The sequence below is a fragment of the Macrobrachium nipponense genome, chromosome 28, assembly GCF_015104395.2.
Source record: "Macrobrachium nipponense isolate FS-2020 chromosome 28, ASM1510439v2, whole genome shotgun sequence".
Taxonomy (NCBI): Eukaryota; Metazoa; Arthropoda; class Malacostraca; order Decapoda; family Palaemonidae; genus Macrobrachium; species Macrobrachium nipponense.
Genome location: NC_087217.1, coordinates 48,618,394 through 48,633,393, shown reverse-complemented (window position 1 = coordinate 48,633,393; position 15,000 = coordinate 48,618,394). Strand labels below are relative to the sequence as shown.

The 15,000-nt window shown below is 38.9% G+C and overlaps 1 protein-coding gene across 1 annotated transcript in view; it reads left to right on the top strand.

Annotated features, from left to right (window-relative positions):
* The window catches only part of LOC135201735 (LIM/homeobox protein Lhx5-like), a 92,315-nt gene that overhangs the window by 32,826 nt on the left and 44,489 nt on the right, over positions 1 to 15,000 (top strand). Inside the window, 1 exon segment of the mRNA XM_064230946.1 lies at positions 1 to 135. This exon segment is cut by the window's left edge and continues 30 nt beyond it. Coding sequence (XP_064087016.1) covers positions 1 to 135 — 135 coding nt within the window.

Here is a 15,000-nt window from a genome sequence, read left to right as displayed (position 1 = left end):
CGGGGCCCGAGGACGACCATCAAGGCCAAGCAGCTGGAGATCCTGAAGAGCGCCTTCAACAAGACGCCCAAGCCCACGCGACACATCCGGGAACAGCTGGCCAAGGAGACGGGTCTCCCCATGCGGGTCATACAGGTACAGTACGAGAAACTTAACAATGATTGTCGAGCAGTACGAGAAACTAAGAATGAATGTCGTACGGTACGAGGAGCAATGTCAGCTGGCATAAAAACACTAATTACTGGGGTTTGTGGTCTTGAGTTAGATACGGTGTTATTATAGTTAACTTCCTAGGTAATGATGGCTAAAACTTGCCCTGTTATTATATATTTTGGCTTCCTGGATAAAGTTCGATGGGTGAAAGTAGATCGCTTTAATTGTTTTGCTTTTTTATTAGAGAGGTATTGAATGTCATTTAGCAGGACACAAAAATCCAGTAATTGTTTTATATATATATATTATATATATATATATATATATATATATATATATATAGTATTTTTGTATATATATATATATATATGTACATACATATATACTATATATATCACACACACACACATATATGTATATATATATATATGGATATATATATTATATATATATATATGTATATATATATATATAATATATATATTATATATATATATATATTATATATATATAATATATATATATATGTATATATATATATATATATATATATCATATATATCGATGACGGGAATCCTCAAGAACTCTAAATTCCCTTTTTTCGGTATTTCCTTATTTTTTTTACACCAACTTATTATGCCATAGATTTTTTTTATTCCACAGGTTTTTTTTAACTGATTTTTTGAGTCACCATTTATCAAATCTCGAAAAGGTCATCCCGCCCCCCCAAAAAAATGAAGAAGAATAAGATTTGTACGATAACAGATTTTCTTTTAATCTTTTAAGAGGAACGTGTAAAATGTTATTCACTCTTGATTCCATAATACGAGAGTTCTTTTACACAAAAAATACGAAAATTTAACCAATAAAAATTTATGTAGCTGAAACAACTGTACACAAACGCACCAAATATATTAAGAAAAATACTTACATCAATATAAACTAAACGCATACGGTTTATATGTGTATACATGTATAAAATGTATGTATGTATGTATATATATATATATATATATCTAATATATATATATATAATATATATATATATATATATATATATATAGATAAGTGAAAGAAAACGGGAATGCCCTGACTGACAGTGCACACGATCTTTATCTGACGCATGAGTATTAACGACACATGCACTTTATATTATCAACCAAAACCAAACTATATATTAACTTCGTAACTCTCGCAGCCGAAAACTTGTTGGATGCGTCAGCTATTCATCATGGCATCAAAGAAAAGTCTTAGAATTCCGGTAACTAGGAAGAAATACAACTTACACAATCTACAAGAGCAGAGGGGGGAGGAGTGTAATATACGAGAATATGACATTTGAGTGTCTATAGAGAGAGAGAGAGAGTAGAGAGAGAGAGAGAGAGAGAGAGAGAGAGAGAGAGAGATTACGCATGGACGACACAGGAAGCAGTCAGTAGGAGCCAAGTAATCAAGCCTCAGACAAAGTGCCATGACGAATGAGTACCCGCGAAGACAGCTGATGACACGGGGCGTCTCATTTATATACCCTCTATACCCTCCGAAGTTAAGGCGCCCATCCCCCTCAACCACCCCCCAACACAACTTACTGACACGCCCACCCTTCGCCCTCCGTTCCCTCCCGTCGCCTACCCCAATTCCCATATACTTTCTCAAGAACCCCCCCCCCCCACCACCACCATAAAATCCCTTTGGAAAATATTTACTGTTAATGCTATATATCAATGCCCATCGTCACTATGAATTTCTTTATATGATTTACGATGTTTATGTCAAAATAATCTCCTTTGGCTTTCATTATGTTTGATCTTAATTTAAAGATGGTCTGAGGCCGGGGTTCAAATTTGTCGCTAATTAACGCTGTCTGCTGTCTTTGGGATTAGCTCACCGACAGCGGTGGACTTTTATAGGTTTCGCGTGTTCTTGAGAGAGAGAGAGAGAGAGAGAGAGAGAGAGAGAGAGAGAGAGCGTTTCACCAGACAAAAAAAAAAAAAAAATTAAACTCAAATTCCACTCTAGCGGTAGTAGCGTCTAACGACGCTATTAGCAGGGGGCGGGGAGGGGGGGGGGAGAAGAAAGTAAATTAAAAGCAAATAAGAGAGAGAGAGAGAGAGAGAGAGAGAGAGAGAGAGAGACCCTCTTTGCTCCACGTCTCAGCGGAGCTGTTACACATTCCCTTGTCACCTTACCCTTTCTCACCGGGCGGCCCCCTTTCTCCCTCCCCCCCCCCCCCCCCCCTTTCCCCCAACTCTCTCTCTCTCTCTCTCTCTCTCTCTCAGCATCCAACGCATAGCCCAATCAACGCAGGCATGTGTGGCACGTCGTAGAAGAGAGAACCTCACCTCAAGATGGTGTCGGGGACACAACGTGTTTTTAGAAGTGTCGCTTTCTTCTCTTCGTGAGCGAGAGGCGTTCGTCGTTCTTTCAGCCTTCTGTCGTCGTTCTTTTAGCTTTTTGTCGTTGTTCTTCTAGCTCTCTCTCGTCGTTCTTTTAGATTTTTTTCGTCGTTCTTTTAGCTCCCTGACGTGTCGCTTAAATGACGGTTTTACCCTTCGCTTGCTTTTTCCTAATGGCACGACGAACGAAACGAACCCGTATTTATACTCGATTTTAATGTAATCCCAGATTATACTGTATTTACCCCGAAGGTAATCCACGATTATACCGGATTGATCGAAAGAGCTTATCTTCTCGGTTGCTAGGCAACTGTTTTTTTTTTTTATTATTTGTTCTATATTTAGTCATTACGTTATCTCTTACAATTTATACGCAATTTATACGGTCTTTAATTAATTTATTTGCTCGAGGTTTTAAAGAGTTGGAAATTACCTTTTTCTTGATTTTTTGCAATTGAATGACAGATTATAACGCACACATATATATATAGTTATATATAGATATATACTATATATAGTATATATATATATATATGATAAATAATAGATAATATGTAGTGTGTATAGTGTATAGTATATGCTATATATATATTATATATATGTGTGTGTGTGTGTGTGTGTGTGTGTGTGTATTATATATATTTCTACAAAATGATCATTCCATAATTTTAAATATAAGTATTGAGTGGTAACAAATATAATACTGATCACAACAGCATACTTGAGAGAGGAGAGAGAGAGGGGATAGAGGAGAGAGAGAGAGAGAGAGTGAAGAGGTCAAGGGGGGGCGGCTCTCTTCATCAAGTATTCAATTAGTTAATAATGAAATAATAGCACGAATCGACCTCTTTTAAATTTAAATGATAAACTCATTATGTAATTAACTTTTATTAGCATTAATGTTTGGCGTAGTCAGTGAACTCATAAATAACCCATTTGTATTTGCAAAGTTTATATAAAATCTTGATTCATTTGCATAAAGAGTACACACGAAATTTTTTTTGGGGGGAGGGGGGTGGGGGTGTTCCAGCTCCGAACAAAATAAATGGTGCCGAATTCATGTTGTCAGATTTCAGGAGCGAAATATCCTTGCTAATATTACCGGCCCAGCCTCCCCACTTTAATATTAGTACCCTTCCCCCCCACCCCCACCCCAACGGGAGCATTATTGCCAAAATGGATATATATACACGGTAATACTCCCACTTTTGGCTTAATGACATCGAATAAATATTTACCCCCTCCCTTCGAATAATACAACAAATATATTTCCCTCGCCTTCATTTTGACAAGCGAAATATTTCTACTGTTATTTTTTGTACATTGCATTATGTTATTACATTATTATTACATTAATAATTAGAACACATATTCTTACAAAACATGACCAAGAGGTGATCAACTCTGGATATATAAAGCATACATAAGCACAAGTACACGCACACACACAATATATATATATATATATATATATATATATATATATATATATATATATATAATATATATATATATAATATATATATATATATATATATATATATATATAGTATATATATATATATATATATATATATATATATATATATTTAAGAAGACATGACGACTGCACACCACACGGCATATTCCGGTAACTAGATTTGTATACACATTTCTCACTTTCAAAATACCGTTTCTAAATAACTTATTCCTTTTGGGACGTCAAATAATGATTATTGCAAATTCCGACAAGTCCTTTTAAAACTTATTCCTAATCTTCAACAAAAAAAAAAAAATATATATATATATATGAAAGGGAGACAGACTTTCGTTCTTCTTTGTACGAAAATAAATAAACCTCATTCACATCCATTATGAATTGATGTATAAACATTTCACGTGGCGTTAATTTCACGAAATGAATATCCCTCTCTATTTTTATATGAAAACGGAAGGGTGGTCGAGGCCATTCGAAATAATAAATGGGAGAAAAACGATACGATATAATATTTTCTACATCAAAATTCCTGTTTAAATTCATGGTGTCTTGCGTCCAGTATTTCACAGCTCTCTCTCTCTCTCTCTCTCTCTCTCTCTCTCTCTCTCTCTCTCTCTCTCTCTCTCAAAAGTCTAAACACGCTTCGCCATCTCGTTTATGAGGACATATGAGGAAAATGATGCGGAAGGAACTCTATTTTTGGTCGAAGTTGGCATCAAACGCATGCATCCCAGAGAGAGAGAGAGAGAGAGAGAGACTCAATTCATATGATGAAGTGTATATCGTTAGCATTGTATTTAGGTGGTGTACATCTATTTAATCGATGGGTTACTTGTAGTACATACGCTATTTTATTACTGCATTCCATTTATTGTTTTTAATTTCCCGGCTTAATTATTTGACTTTTGGGATACTACTATAACAGTAAACATTCCAGAATGTAAACATCAACAACATCGATGACAACGTACACGAGCATCCTAACTCCTTCCTTCCTTCCCATCACTCCGAAATCCTACGCGGTACCAACCAACCAATGACTAACCATTTCAGCATCCTTTCCTTTTTTATTGCATATTTTTTGTCGCCTTATGCTTTGTTGTGACTTTCCCCGTCCCTCCCAACCCCCACCCCCCTTCTTCCTACTTTCGCACCTCCTTCCTTTCTCTCCTTTTCCATCGTCATCTTCTTTCAAGCTTTTCCAACCTCGAGGCCACACCTCCCCCATTCAACAACGTCTCTCTCTCTCTCACACACACACTCACTCTCTCTCTCTTTCTTTCTCTCCGGTCCCCCTTTATAGCCAACGGCCTTAAACCAGCGCGGCGGCAAAATGGTGGATGTCTCTCTCTCTCTCTCTCTCTCTCTCTCTCTCTCCCCTACCACTCCTGTTCTGCACTGGAACTATTGCAACAAAGGTCTCTCTCTCTCTCTCTCTCTCTCTCTCTCTGTGCGTACGTAGCCACACCAATGGCTGGCTCCATTCTCTCTCTCTCTCTCTCTCTCTCTCTCTCTCTCTCTCTCATCTTTCCAACCCAAAAGCTCTCCCTCCCTCCTTGTGTCCCACCAGAAGTGACTAAGGGGGACAGACGCAATAGTAAGGGTTTGCTATAGAGGGGTTTCCACATCACAAGGGGACGGGAGATGATCCTCTCTCTCTCTCTCTCTCTCTCTCTCTCTCTCTCTCTCTCTTCTCTTCTTCTTCTTCTTCTTCATCAATATTCCAAACTATTTGAATGAGCAACAGATGAATATCGAAGCACTCGGCAGCCCAGAATTTTTTTTTTTTTTTTTTGCATCTCTCTGTCTCTCTCTCTCTCTCTCTCTCTCTCTCTCTCTCCTCTCTGTCGTCGTCGTCGTCGTCGTTGCTCTCCGATTGCTTTCCGCATAATCACATATGTGGGAGTGGGATAAATAAGAGATGTATTGAGGCGATTAAGTACTCGAGCCTCCATTGACCAACGCGGGTTTGTTAATGGAGCAGGTAAGTATGTGCTTTACAAATTCCTGGAGAGAGAGAGAGAGAGAGAGAGAGAGAGAGAGAGAGAGAGAGAGAGAGAGAGAGAGCTCGTGTGTATTTGTATACTGATGATGATGATGCCTCGTTATAAAATCAACATAAAAAAATCCTCATAGTAGCACATAGTCTTCAAATGGAGAAACAAATCCAGTTATGAAAATGTACATATATTAAGTTTAAAACTTTAAGGATTAAACTTTAGGTTTAAATTTAAATATATGTACATTTACATAACTGTGGATTTGTTTCTCCAAAATCAACATTGCTAAAACTGAAAACGAATGTTTAGGCTAAACATATTGGATACATTTGTTGAAGATCTTGGATCAATATAAATTTGTTAAAGTTGTCGGGTAAATTTGTTACAAAGCTATTGGATAAATTTCTCAAGTTATTGGATAAATTTAAACTAGGACCACCTTTAATATTCCTTACGTCGGATATGTTGAAGACCAAAATTTAGCATTTTATCTGTCTTCCCTTTACCCCTTTGTTGCGACATGATACCAACCCATTTCACTTATTAATAGTTTGTGTAGAACGTAATATTTGATAGGATTCTTAATACTGCGTTTTTAAAGCTGAAATAAATAACTTATTCACGTTTCCTGTTTGCGAGAAAACTGCAGAACATGATAGATATCGGTATGGATATCGGCATAGCATATGTAGGATAGATAGCTGGACAGAACGCAAAATACTGACACGATTACTTGTCTCTGTATCAACGCTTTTTTGTATGAACCTCAGTTTCATAACACGAAATCAAGAATGCAAGAAAGACGCACAAACCACTAAGCACGGACTCTTGATAAAAAAATAATCCAATCTCATTATAAAGGACTGAAATGCGACCATACACACTCATTATACCTGACGGCCCGGAGACTGCGTAGTCGTGAGAAAGGCAGCTGTTATGAGATCACACTTATTACAGTGTATTACAAACCGCCTGAATTAAGGTTAGCCGTCTCCCAAGAGCTGGGAACGAACCGTTTATGCAAAATGGCACATGTGTTTCCGATCAGACTGATTGGTTCTGTGATACACAACGAGGTCTTAACACACATACCCAGACTGAAGTGAAGGCTCTCAGGCTACTTAATGATGCCCTGGCTGATGCCCCGTCTGGTAGCTTTTACCATTTCGTTGAAAAGGGCAGGTTATCATAGACTGAGTTTGCAAAACGTTAATAAGCTGCTCTTTTGCATAGTAACTACTGTAATGAAGACATCATTTTTAGTAAGCATATCTCATTAAAATGGAAGGCAGTAATTTGTCATGTAAGTGATAGGGTGGCCTTTTGCCATATACACTAATGTACTGCTACATTACGCCAGGACACGACTGTTTATAGTTTTAGATACTATATATATATATACAGTATGTATGTATGTGTGTATATATACATCGCCGCACATACAGAACAAATAAGCAAATATATATATATATATATATATATATATATATATATATATATATATATATATATATATAGTATATATATATATACATATATATATATATATATATATAATATATATATATATATATATTTATACATACATACATACACTACATACTATGTACAGTATATATATATATATATATATATATATATATATATTATATATATATATTATACAAACGCGCCGATATAGAAAATTTAAAAAAACCAAGGAAAAAAAACCTCCGACCTACAATACCCTTCGTGAGGTCTTCCACGCAACATCCTGCTATCATTCATACCCATTTCTAGCAATGCCCCAATAACAAAAGGAGTTGAATTGGGTCATAGAGGTTTCTTCAGTTCCTTCGTCTACCCAGAAATTTCATTCCATTGGGAGCTACCACCCACCTCTCCCCTCCCCTTCATACCAATCCCCCCAACCCCACCAGCCGGCACCTCCCTCATTCTCCTTACAGGCCAGAGTCGATTCGAGTCATTGGTTCAATTAAGGGCCAATCAAGGATCAGATGACAATGATGTCGATCACAAACGCCTCAACTGCTGTCAAGGTTGTTCGGAAGAATTCTTTGTGTTCATTTTTTTTTCTCTGCGTTTGTTTAGATATTTTCTTTTTTTCCTTTTTCTGGGCTGGAGTTTAGTTTTCCTATCTTTTTATTCGTATGAGTTACTCTCGTTTTTTTCTTGGTTGGAGTTTAGTTATTTTCTTTTCTTTTATTCGTTGAACCAGCTGCCGTTTTTCGAAACAGTTCCAACGGTTTGCCGTTGTTAGTTAAAAATAAAATCTGTTACACTTTTATTGTAATGAGATTATTACACTTTTACTTGAATGAAATAGTGCTTAGCCTCTCTCTCTCTCTCTCTCTCTCTCTCTCTCTCTCCTCCTCCTCCTCCTCCTCCTCCTCAACCAGTCATTATCGCTGGAATTTAAAACAAATTTTACTATTACTCTCTCTCTCTCTCTCTCTCTCTCTCTCTCTCCAATTCAGTCTCTAACTCAACTACTTAAAGGAAGTGTTGCTAAAAATCAATCTGTAACGCTGCTCTTCACAACAAATTTTATCTCTCTCTCTCTCTCTCTCTCTCTCTCTCTCTCCTCTCTCTCTCTCTGGTGGCGTCAGTGGAGCTCCTTCGTCAGCATGATCCCAAAATGACCTGAAATGACCCGCATCAGGAACCTGACCCGACCAGATTGCAATAAATACTTTGAAGGGGGAGTCACGATTTACAACGGGGGGAGGGAATGGGTGGTGGGGTGTCGGGGGGAGGGGTGGTTGGGGTAGGGGAGCATCTTGACGTAAGATGGCGAGTGCACGTGACTTGATGACGTCATTGGTCGTGTACGGAAAATTATTCGACTCTTTGAAAAATTACGAAGAGCAGAGAGAGAGAGAGAGAGAGAGTTAAGAGGAGCTAAAAATTTGTTTTAGAACATTTTGTTTTAAAAACATTGATTTTAGCGGATTTGTTAAATAGAGAGGGACTGAATTAGAGAGAGAGAGAGAGAGAGAGAGATAAAAGAGTTAATGATGATGAGAGAGAGAGAGAGAGAGAGAGAGAGAGATAAAATTATTTTAAATACCGGAGTTAATGACTGGTTGAGGAGAGAGAGAGAGAGAGAGAGAGAGAGAGAGAGAGAGAGAGAGAGAGAGAAAATAAACTTGGCGAAAGCGCACTGAAGTGGACGCCAAACAAAAGGGTCGGGTGAAGGGAAATGATGAATAAATTACGAAATAAACACAGGAGACCGTACGATAAACAGGAAAATAAGATGGGCAATCGTCAAAACAAACATATAAACAGATGGTAATAATGTATTTATTAAAACGACACGAGAACCCTTGTCTCTTCGAGTTTCCTGAAGGGTATTGTGTACATTATATAATAAATAAATATATATATGCATATATTCAATGTAGCACGGAGGAACACGTACTTGAGAATATTCTTAAAATCCACGGGTAGAAATGTTAAGTGAAACCGGGGACTTGGAACATATACTTTCGTAGTTGTTTTCTACAAATGTAGAATAAAATACAAAAGTACTTGTTCTAAATCCTCAGCTCTCTCACTTAACCTTTCTACAGTGGATTTAAGGATATATAATATTGTGTGTTCAGGCGTCGATAATTCCTTTCAAGGAGATCAGGAAATTATTATTATTATTATTATTATTATTATTATTATTATTATTATTATTATTATTATTAATGAGGCGAATACATTTAATTTACAACCATTTCATCACGTCATTTCGATTTTCCTACCATTACTATTATTATTATTAATATTATTATTACTCCAGTACGAGTACATTTACAAACAGATCAGCGGAAAAGGAAATATAACAGATAGAAGATAAGTTAACGAAAAAAAACACCGACGCGTACAAGAGAACAGAGGGAAATAACGTGTATCACACACAGATGGGTGGGAGGGGAAGAGGGGGAGGGGCATCCCTATTAGCCGCCTGTCTCGTCACGCTAAACACTTGCTTGGATTATTGCATACACAGACGCCTGTACATGTCATTTTCAATAACAGAGGACCTGATACAAGCAAGGGCGCTTGCAAACTTGCCGACTTTGTTTGCCGGAGAGACGTGCGTTAAGGACGAGCGACTGGATGCGCACGGACGCGCGCAAAAACACGCACACAAACAAACAGGCACACTTGTTCGAGGGGCATTCGAGCGTGGGTTGAATAAACATGCACATGCCAACTCCGGCAACACCAGACAAGCGTGTTGCATCGATACCCGGGTTTGTAAATATGTAACGGCAAACGGGCGGGAAAACGTTAGGATGGACGCGGGCGCTTTTGCTTTGCAAACTAGTCAGATTATGGGGTTGTTGGGGGTCGGGGGAGGGCTACCTTCAGAATTTTGAAATGGACACAGGCTTAGTCACGGAGGGGGGGGTCTGGGGGAACTACCTCAGAATTACAAAATGGACACACAGGCTAGTCACGGAGGTGGGGGGGGCGGTCCGGGGAAGGTACCTTCAGAATTTTAAAATGGACTAGGCTTAGTCACGGGGGGGGCGGAGGTTGGGGGTGGGGTGGGTGGAAGGGTCGGGGACTGACCTTTCAGAATTTTAAAAATGGACACAGGCTTAATCACAGTGGGGGGGGGGGGCGGGGGGGAAGGGCGGGGGCTGGGGTGGAGTTTTTTGGCGGGTTTGCGTCGGGGCGGGGGGAGGGCCTACCTTCACAATTTTAAAATGGACACGGGCTCAGTTCCAAACTGGTTCACAGATAAATTTTTATTAATAATAAAAAAATGTTGCAAACTTTTGGTGATCAGGGCGCGAAGGTATTTTTTTCCCCGGGCTATTATCTGCCATTTCGAAAGTTTTGGCCGAAAATAAAGTGTGATGTAATCTAAGAGCGCAGGTAGTCCGGATAATGCAGTAGGATGTTGCATAATTTCCCGTTTCACTTTCGTCCATGATTTTTATTTTCTTTTTAAAGTTTCAATTTCAATTCTAAAAATGAACACCGTTTTAACTTGACATTAAAACCGGAAAGTATTGTAGATACTACTTTGAAAAGTTAGAAAATGTTTCTTAGCAACATTGCACAGTCCTTCTAATGGGCATCAACAACTAAGCGCTCTCTCTCTCTCTCTCTCTCTCTCTCTCTCTCTCTCTCTCTCTCTCTCTCTCTCTGCAGCCTTCTGAACACATATAGACGCCCTGTTTCCCATCCTCCATCAAAGTAAGGGGCGAGGTGGCCGTCGTGAGGTGGAGATCAACCTCCCCCCCCCCCCCCCCGCCCCCTCTTCTTAGGCTACGACTTGAGGGTCAGTCAGGCCGAGTTCGAGGCCCGGCAGCAAACGATTGGGTGACAAGGGCGTCCTTCATAATATCTCGAGGACGAGGTGGTGGAGGGGGGTGGAGTGGAGGAGGGAGAAAGGAGCGAAGGGCATGGTTTGATGATAACCCCTGTGCCCGAAAAACCGACAGCAGCAGTAGCTGAAGTTACAGTTAATAAAACATAATTTTTTATTAGAGAGAGAGAGAGAGAGAGAGAGAGAGAGAGAGAGAGAGAGAGAGAGAGAGAGAGAGAGACAAATTAATACGCTGGTCAGAATGCCTTATGAATTAAATAAATAACTAAGTGCCAAAAAATAAAAAACTACTCATCACCCCTACCTTTTGAGTATTGAGCCATGTCTATTTCGACTCCTTAAGTCATTATATATATATATATATATATATATATATATATATATATATATATATATATATATATATATATATATAAGCTCAATACTAAAAACCGTAGCATGATGTTAGCTATTTCGGAAAATTGCTTTTCAATGTATTTTTCAATATATACATCTAAATATCGTTGCATATATGGTTCCCACTCTTCAACAGAGAGAGAGAGAGAGAGAGAGAGAGAGAGAGAGAGAGAGAAGAGAGAGAAAAGCAAACAAAAGATTAGATAAATCCAGAATAAACAGAGGATATAATCGTAAGTGTCCAAAAGAAAGGGGGACGAAGTGTGTGTGTGTGTGTGTGTGTACAGATAAGATGTATTGTAAAGCAATTGTTGAATGTTGAATGTTGAAGCAAAAGTGCTATAATGCCCCGACGAGGGGAAAGCATTGTTTGTTGATGTTTACCCTCTTCTGGAGGGGTAGGGGGAGGGGGAGGGCTACAGCTACTGTTGTTTCTCCAATCTTTGTTTGACCCCTTTTGGCATCGATTTAAGTCGGAGCAGAGTGAACGAACTACCTACCCACCCCGAGATGGTGGGAGGGAGGGGGAGGAGGGGGTGGGCGGGAGGGTGGTTAGACGATGTATCCTGAAGGAGGGAGGAAGGGGGGGAGGGGGGGATATTGTGTCTGTAAGGGGAGGGAGAGGGGAGAGGGAAGGATTTGGGGGAAGTTTGAGGGATGGAGGATGTATATATTCGAAGGGAGGTAGGGGGGGAAAGGTTGTGTCTGTAAAGATCAGGGGAGTGGGAGGGAGGGGGTAGGGGAAAGAGGTAGTACTGGAGGTGGGGGGGGGGGGTGGGGGTGTCTTGAGAAGAAGACAATGAGGCCTAGACCGACCGAGCAGCAGCATCCTCTTTAAAAGCGCTTTCTCTCTCCATTTTCCCCTTTTTTCTTCTCGCCCGCGGTGTCTTCTTTGTCTTCGCTTCGTCCTCCATGATCTGCGCTGAACGCGAAACCTTCTTTTTTTTTTTTTTTTTTTTTTTTTTCCTCAATATATTGAGAATTTAAGGCCAGTCGATATAGCTTTTCAATGTTGAGGGATGCAAGAAAAATCTGTGGAATTTGAGGTACTCTCTCTCTCTCTCTCTCTCTCTCTCTCTCTCTCTCTCTCTCTCATATATAGTATATATATATATCTAATATATGTATATATATATATATATATATATATATATATATAGTATATAAGTATACACAAGCTTCTATTGACCTCAATAAACATAACGAAACTCTGCTCAGTGACTTTAAATTCCCAAATACTAAAAGAACGACCTTTCCTTAATATTGACAAAAAGTGAAAAAAAAAAATCTGTAAAATTTGAGAAAAGTATATGATGCTGAATGTTTATATCGTATTATACGACTTTTTTTTTCTATGCTTCTATCATCATTTAAGATATTGTATTCATTGACCTGAAATTCCCATATCCTAAAAGAACGACCCCTTTCAATTCATTAAGAAGGGTCGTACTTTTAGTATATGGGAATTCATAGTCAATGAGCATAGTTTCTCGTATTGATATAAGCATATAGAATAACCTGTAGAATGTGAGAATTATATATAATGTTGAATGTGCATCCCGACAGTATATAATATCTTTCAAAATAAATAAAACTTATCATGAAATACGAGATTATATGGCGGTTCGTTCATAAGTATGTGAACAACGCTGTTGTTATTATTGTAATAATTATTATTATAAAAATAATGTTTGAAAATAGTGCTAAGTGAGTCGGAAAGATTTAGACCACTTCAAGATGTCGAGAAATGATGATCTTCCGAAGCGACCCTAAAGCAAAGAAAAAAAATAAGAGAAAAAATAACGAGAATAAGGGTTCCAGTAGCGCAAGAATTTCGGGGGAAAAAACAACGACAAAAACGAAAACGGAACAAAAATAAAAAAAAATAAAGAAAACGGAACAAAAAAAAAAAGAAAATGTCGAGGAATGCAGAATGTTCCTTGTTAACGAGAATGTGCTGCAGAAAAATGAAAGAAGGAGAAACGTTTCGCCTTACCGCTGCTCTCTTGTTACTTCGTAGGTCGAAGGCAGGTTTAAGGGAGAGGGTTGAGGAAGGGGGGAAGAGGTGGCCCTCCCGGGCCAGTGCCAAGAGAGAGAGAGAGAGAGAGAGAGAGAGAGAGAGAGGAAATGACAATCCCTTCCTTTCATGGACGCCACCGACCCTCGGCAACCTACTAACCGGGGGGATCCCACCCTTACCTCAAAAACTTGCGCGCGAGCGCGCACACTTTACACAGTTGAACCGCTGCCACCATAGGACTGAAGAAGCGGAGGGCGGGGGAGAGGGGTGGGGGTGGGGTGTGGGGGTAAATAAATAGCTGCTTTAAGAGGACATATCGATACGTGCTTGTTAAAACAACTGGAATAACTGACGGTTTATGGCTTCGCCGAAATTCACGGAATTACGATATGAATTCTCCGGTTCTTACGGTTTTCATTAAATATTCGCTCGCAGATAAAGAGAACTAAGGCATTGCTCTAAACAACCTCTAAACAACTAACCTGACAGATGAATCTAACGGCCACTTGAAATGGTCCCGTGGACAAAAATATTTGGGTGTCGTTTTACCAACTGTCGACTCGCCGAAACTGTGTCCGAAGGGTCATGATTTACTGATAAAAGTAACAAACGTCATGTTACTGTTTACTATAAAGCAGGAACTTCTACATATCACTTGTCACGTGTTCTGAATAGCCAACTATATTCTTGTTTCATTAGTAAACGAACGTCATTTTACTGTTGACATAAAGCAAGGAACTTCAAAATGTCAATCACTCTTCACGTCCCATGAGATACTACGTTAATATCTCTACGTTAATATTTCATAGTAACGAACCTTAATTTACTGTTGACCTAAAGTAAAGAACTTCTAAATGTCAATCAATCGTCACGTGCTGTGAATTAATAACTATATTTATGTTTCATTAATAAACGGAAGCAATATTATTATTTACATAAAGCAAGAAAATTACAAATTTCAATTTCGTCACGTACTTTTATTGACTAAATTATGGGTGAAATTGTCAGAAGAGTAGTGCCCAGCCATATGAGAGAGAGAGAGAGAGAGAGAGAGAGAGAGAGAGAGAGAGAGAGAGAGAGAGAGGCTTAAATGCATTGAGGAGAAACATGAACTCGGTGTCTCCACCAGCAGCAGTAGATCAAGGAAGGAGGAGGAAATGTAGACGATGGACGACCGCTATGTTTCACGTCATGTTCACTTTGTTTTTGTGGCTTTAAAC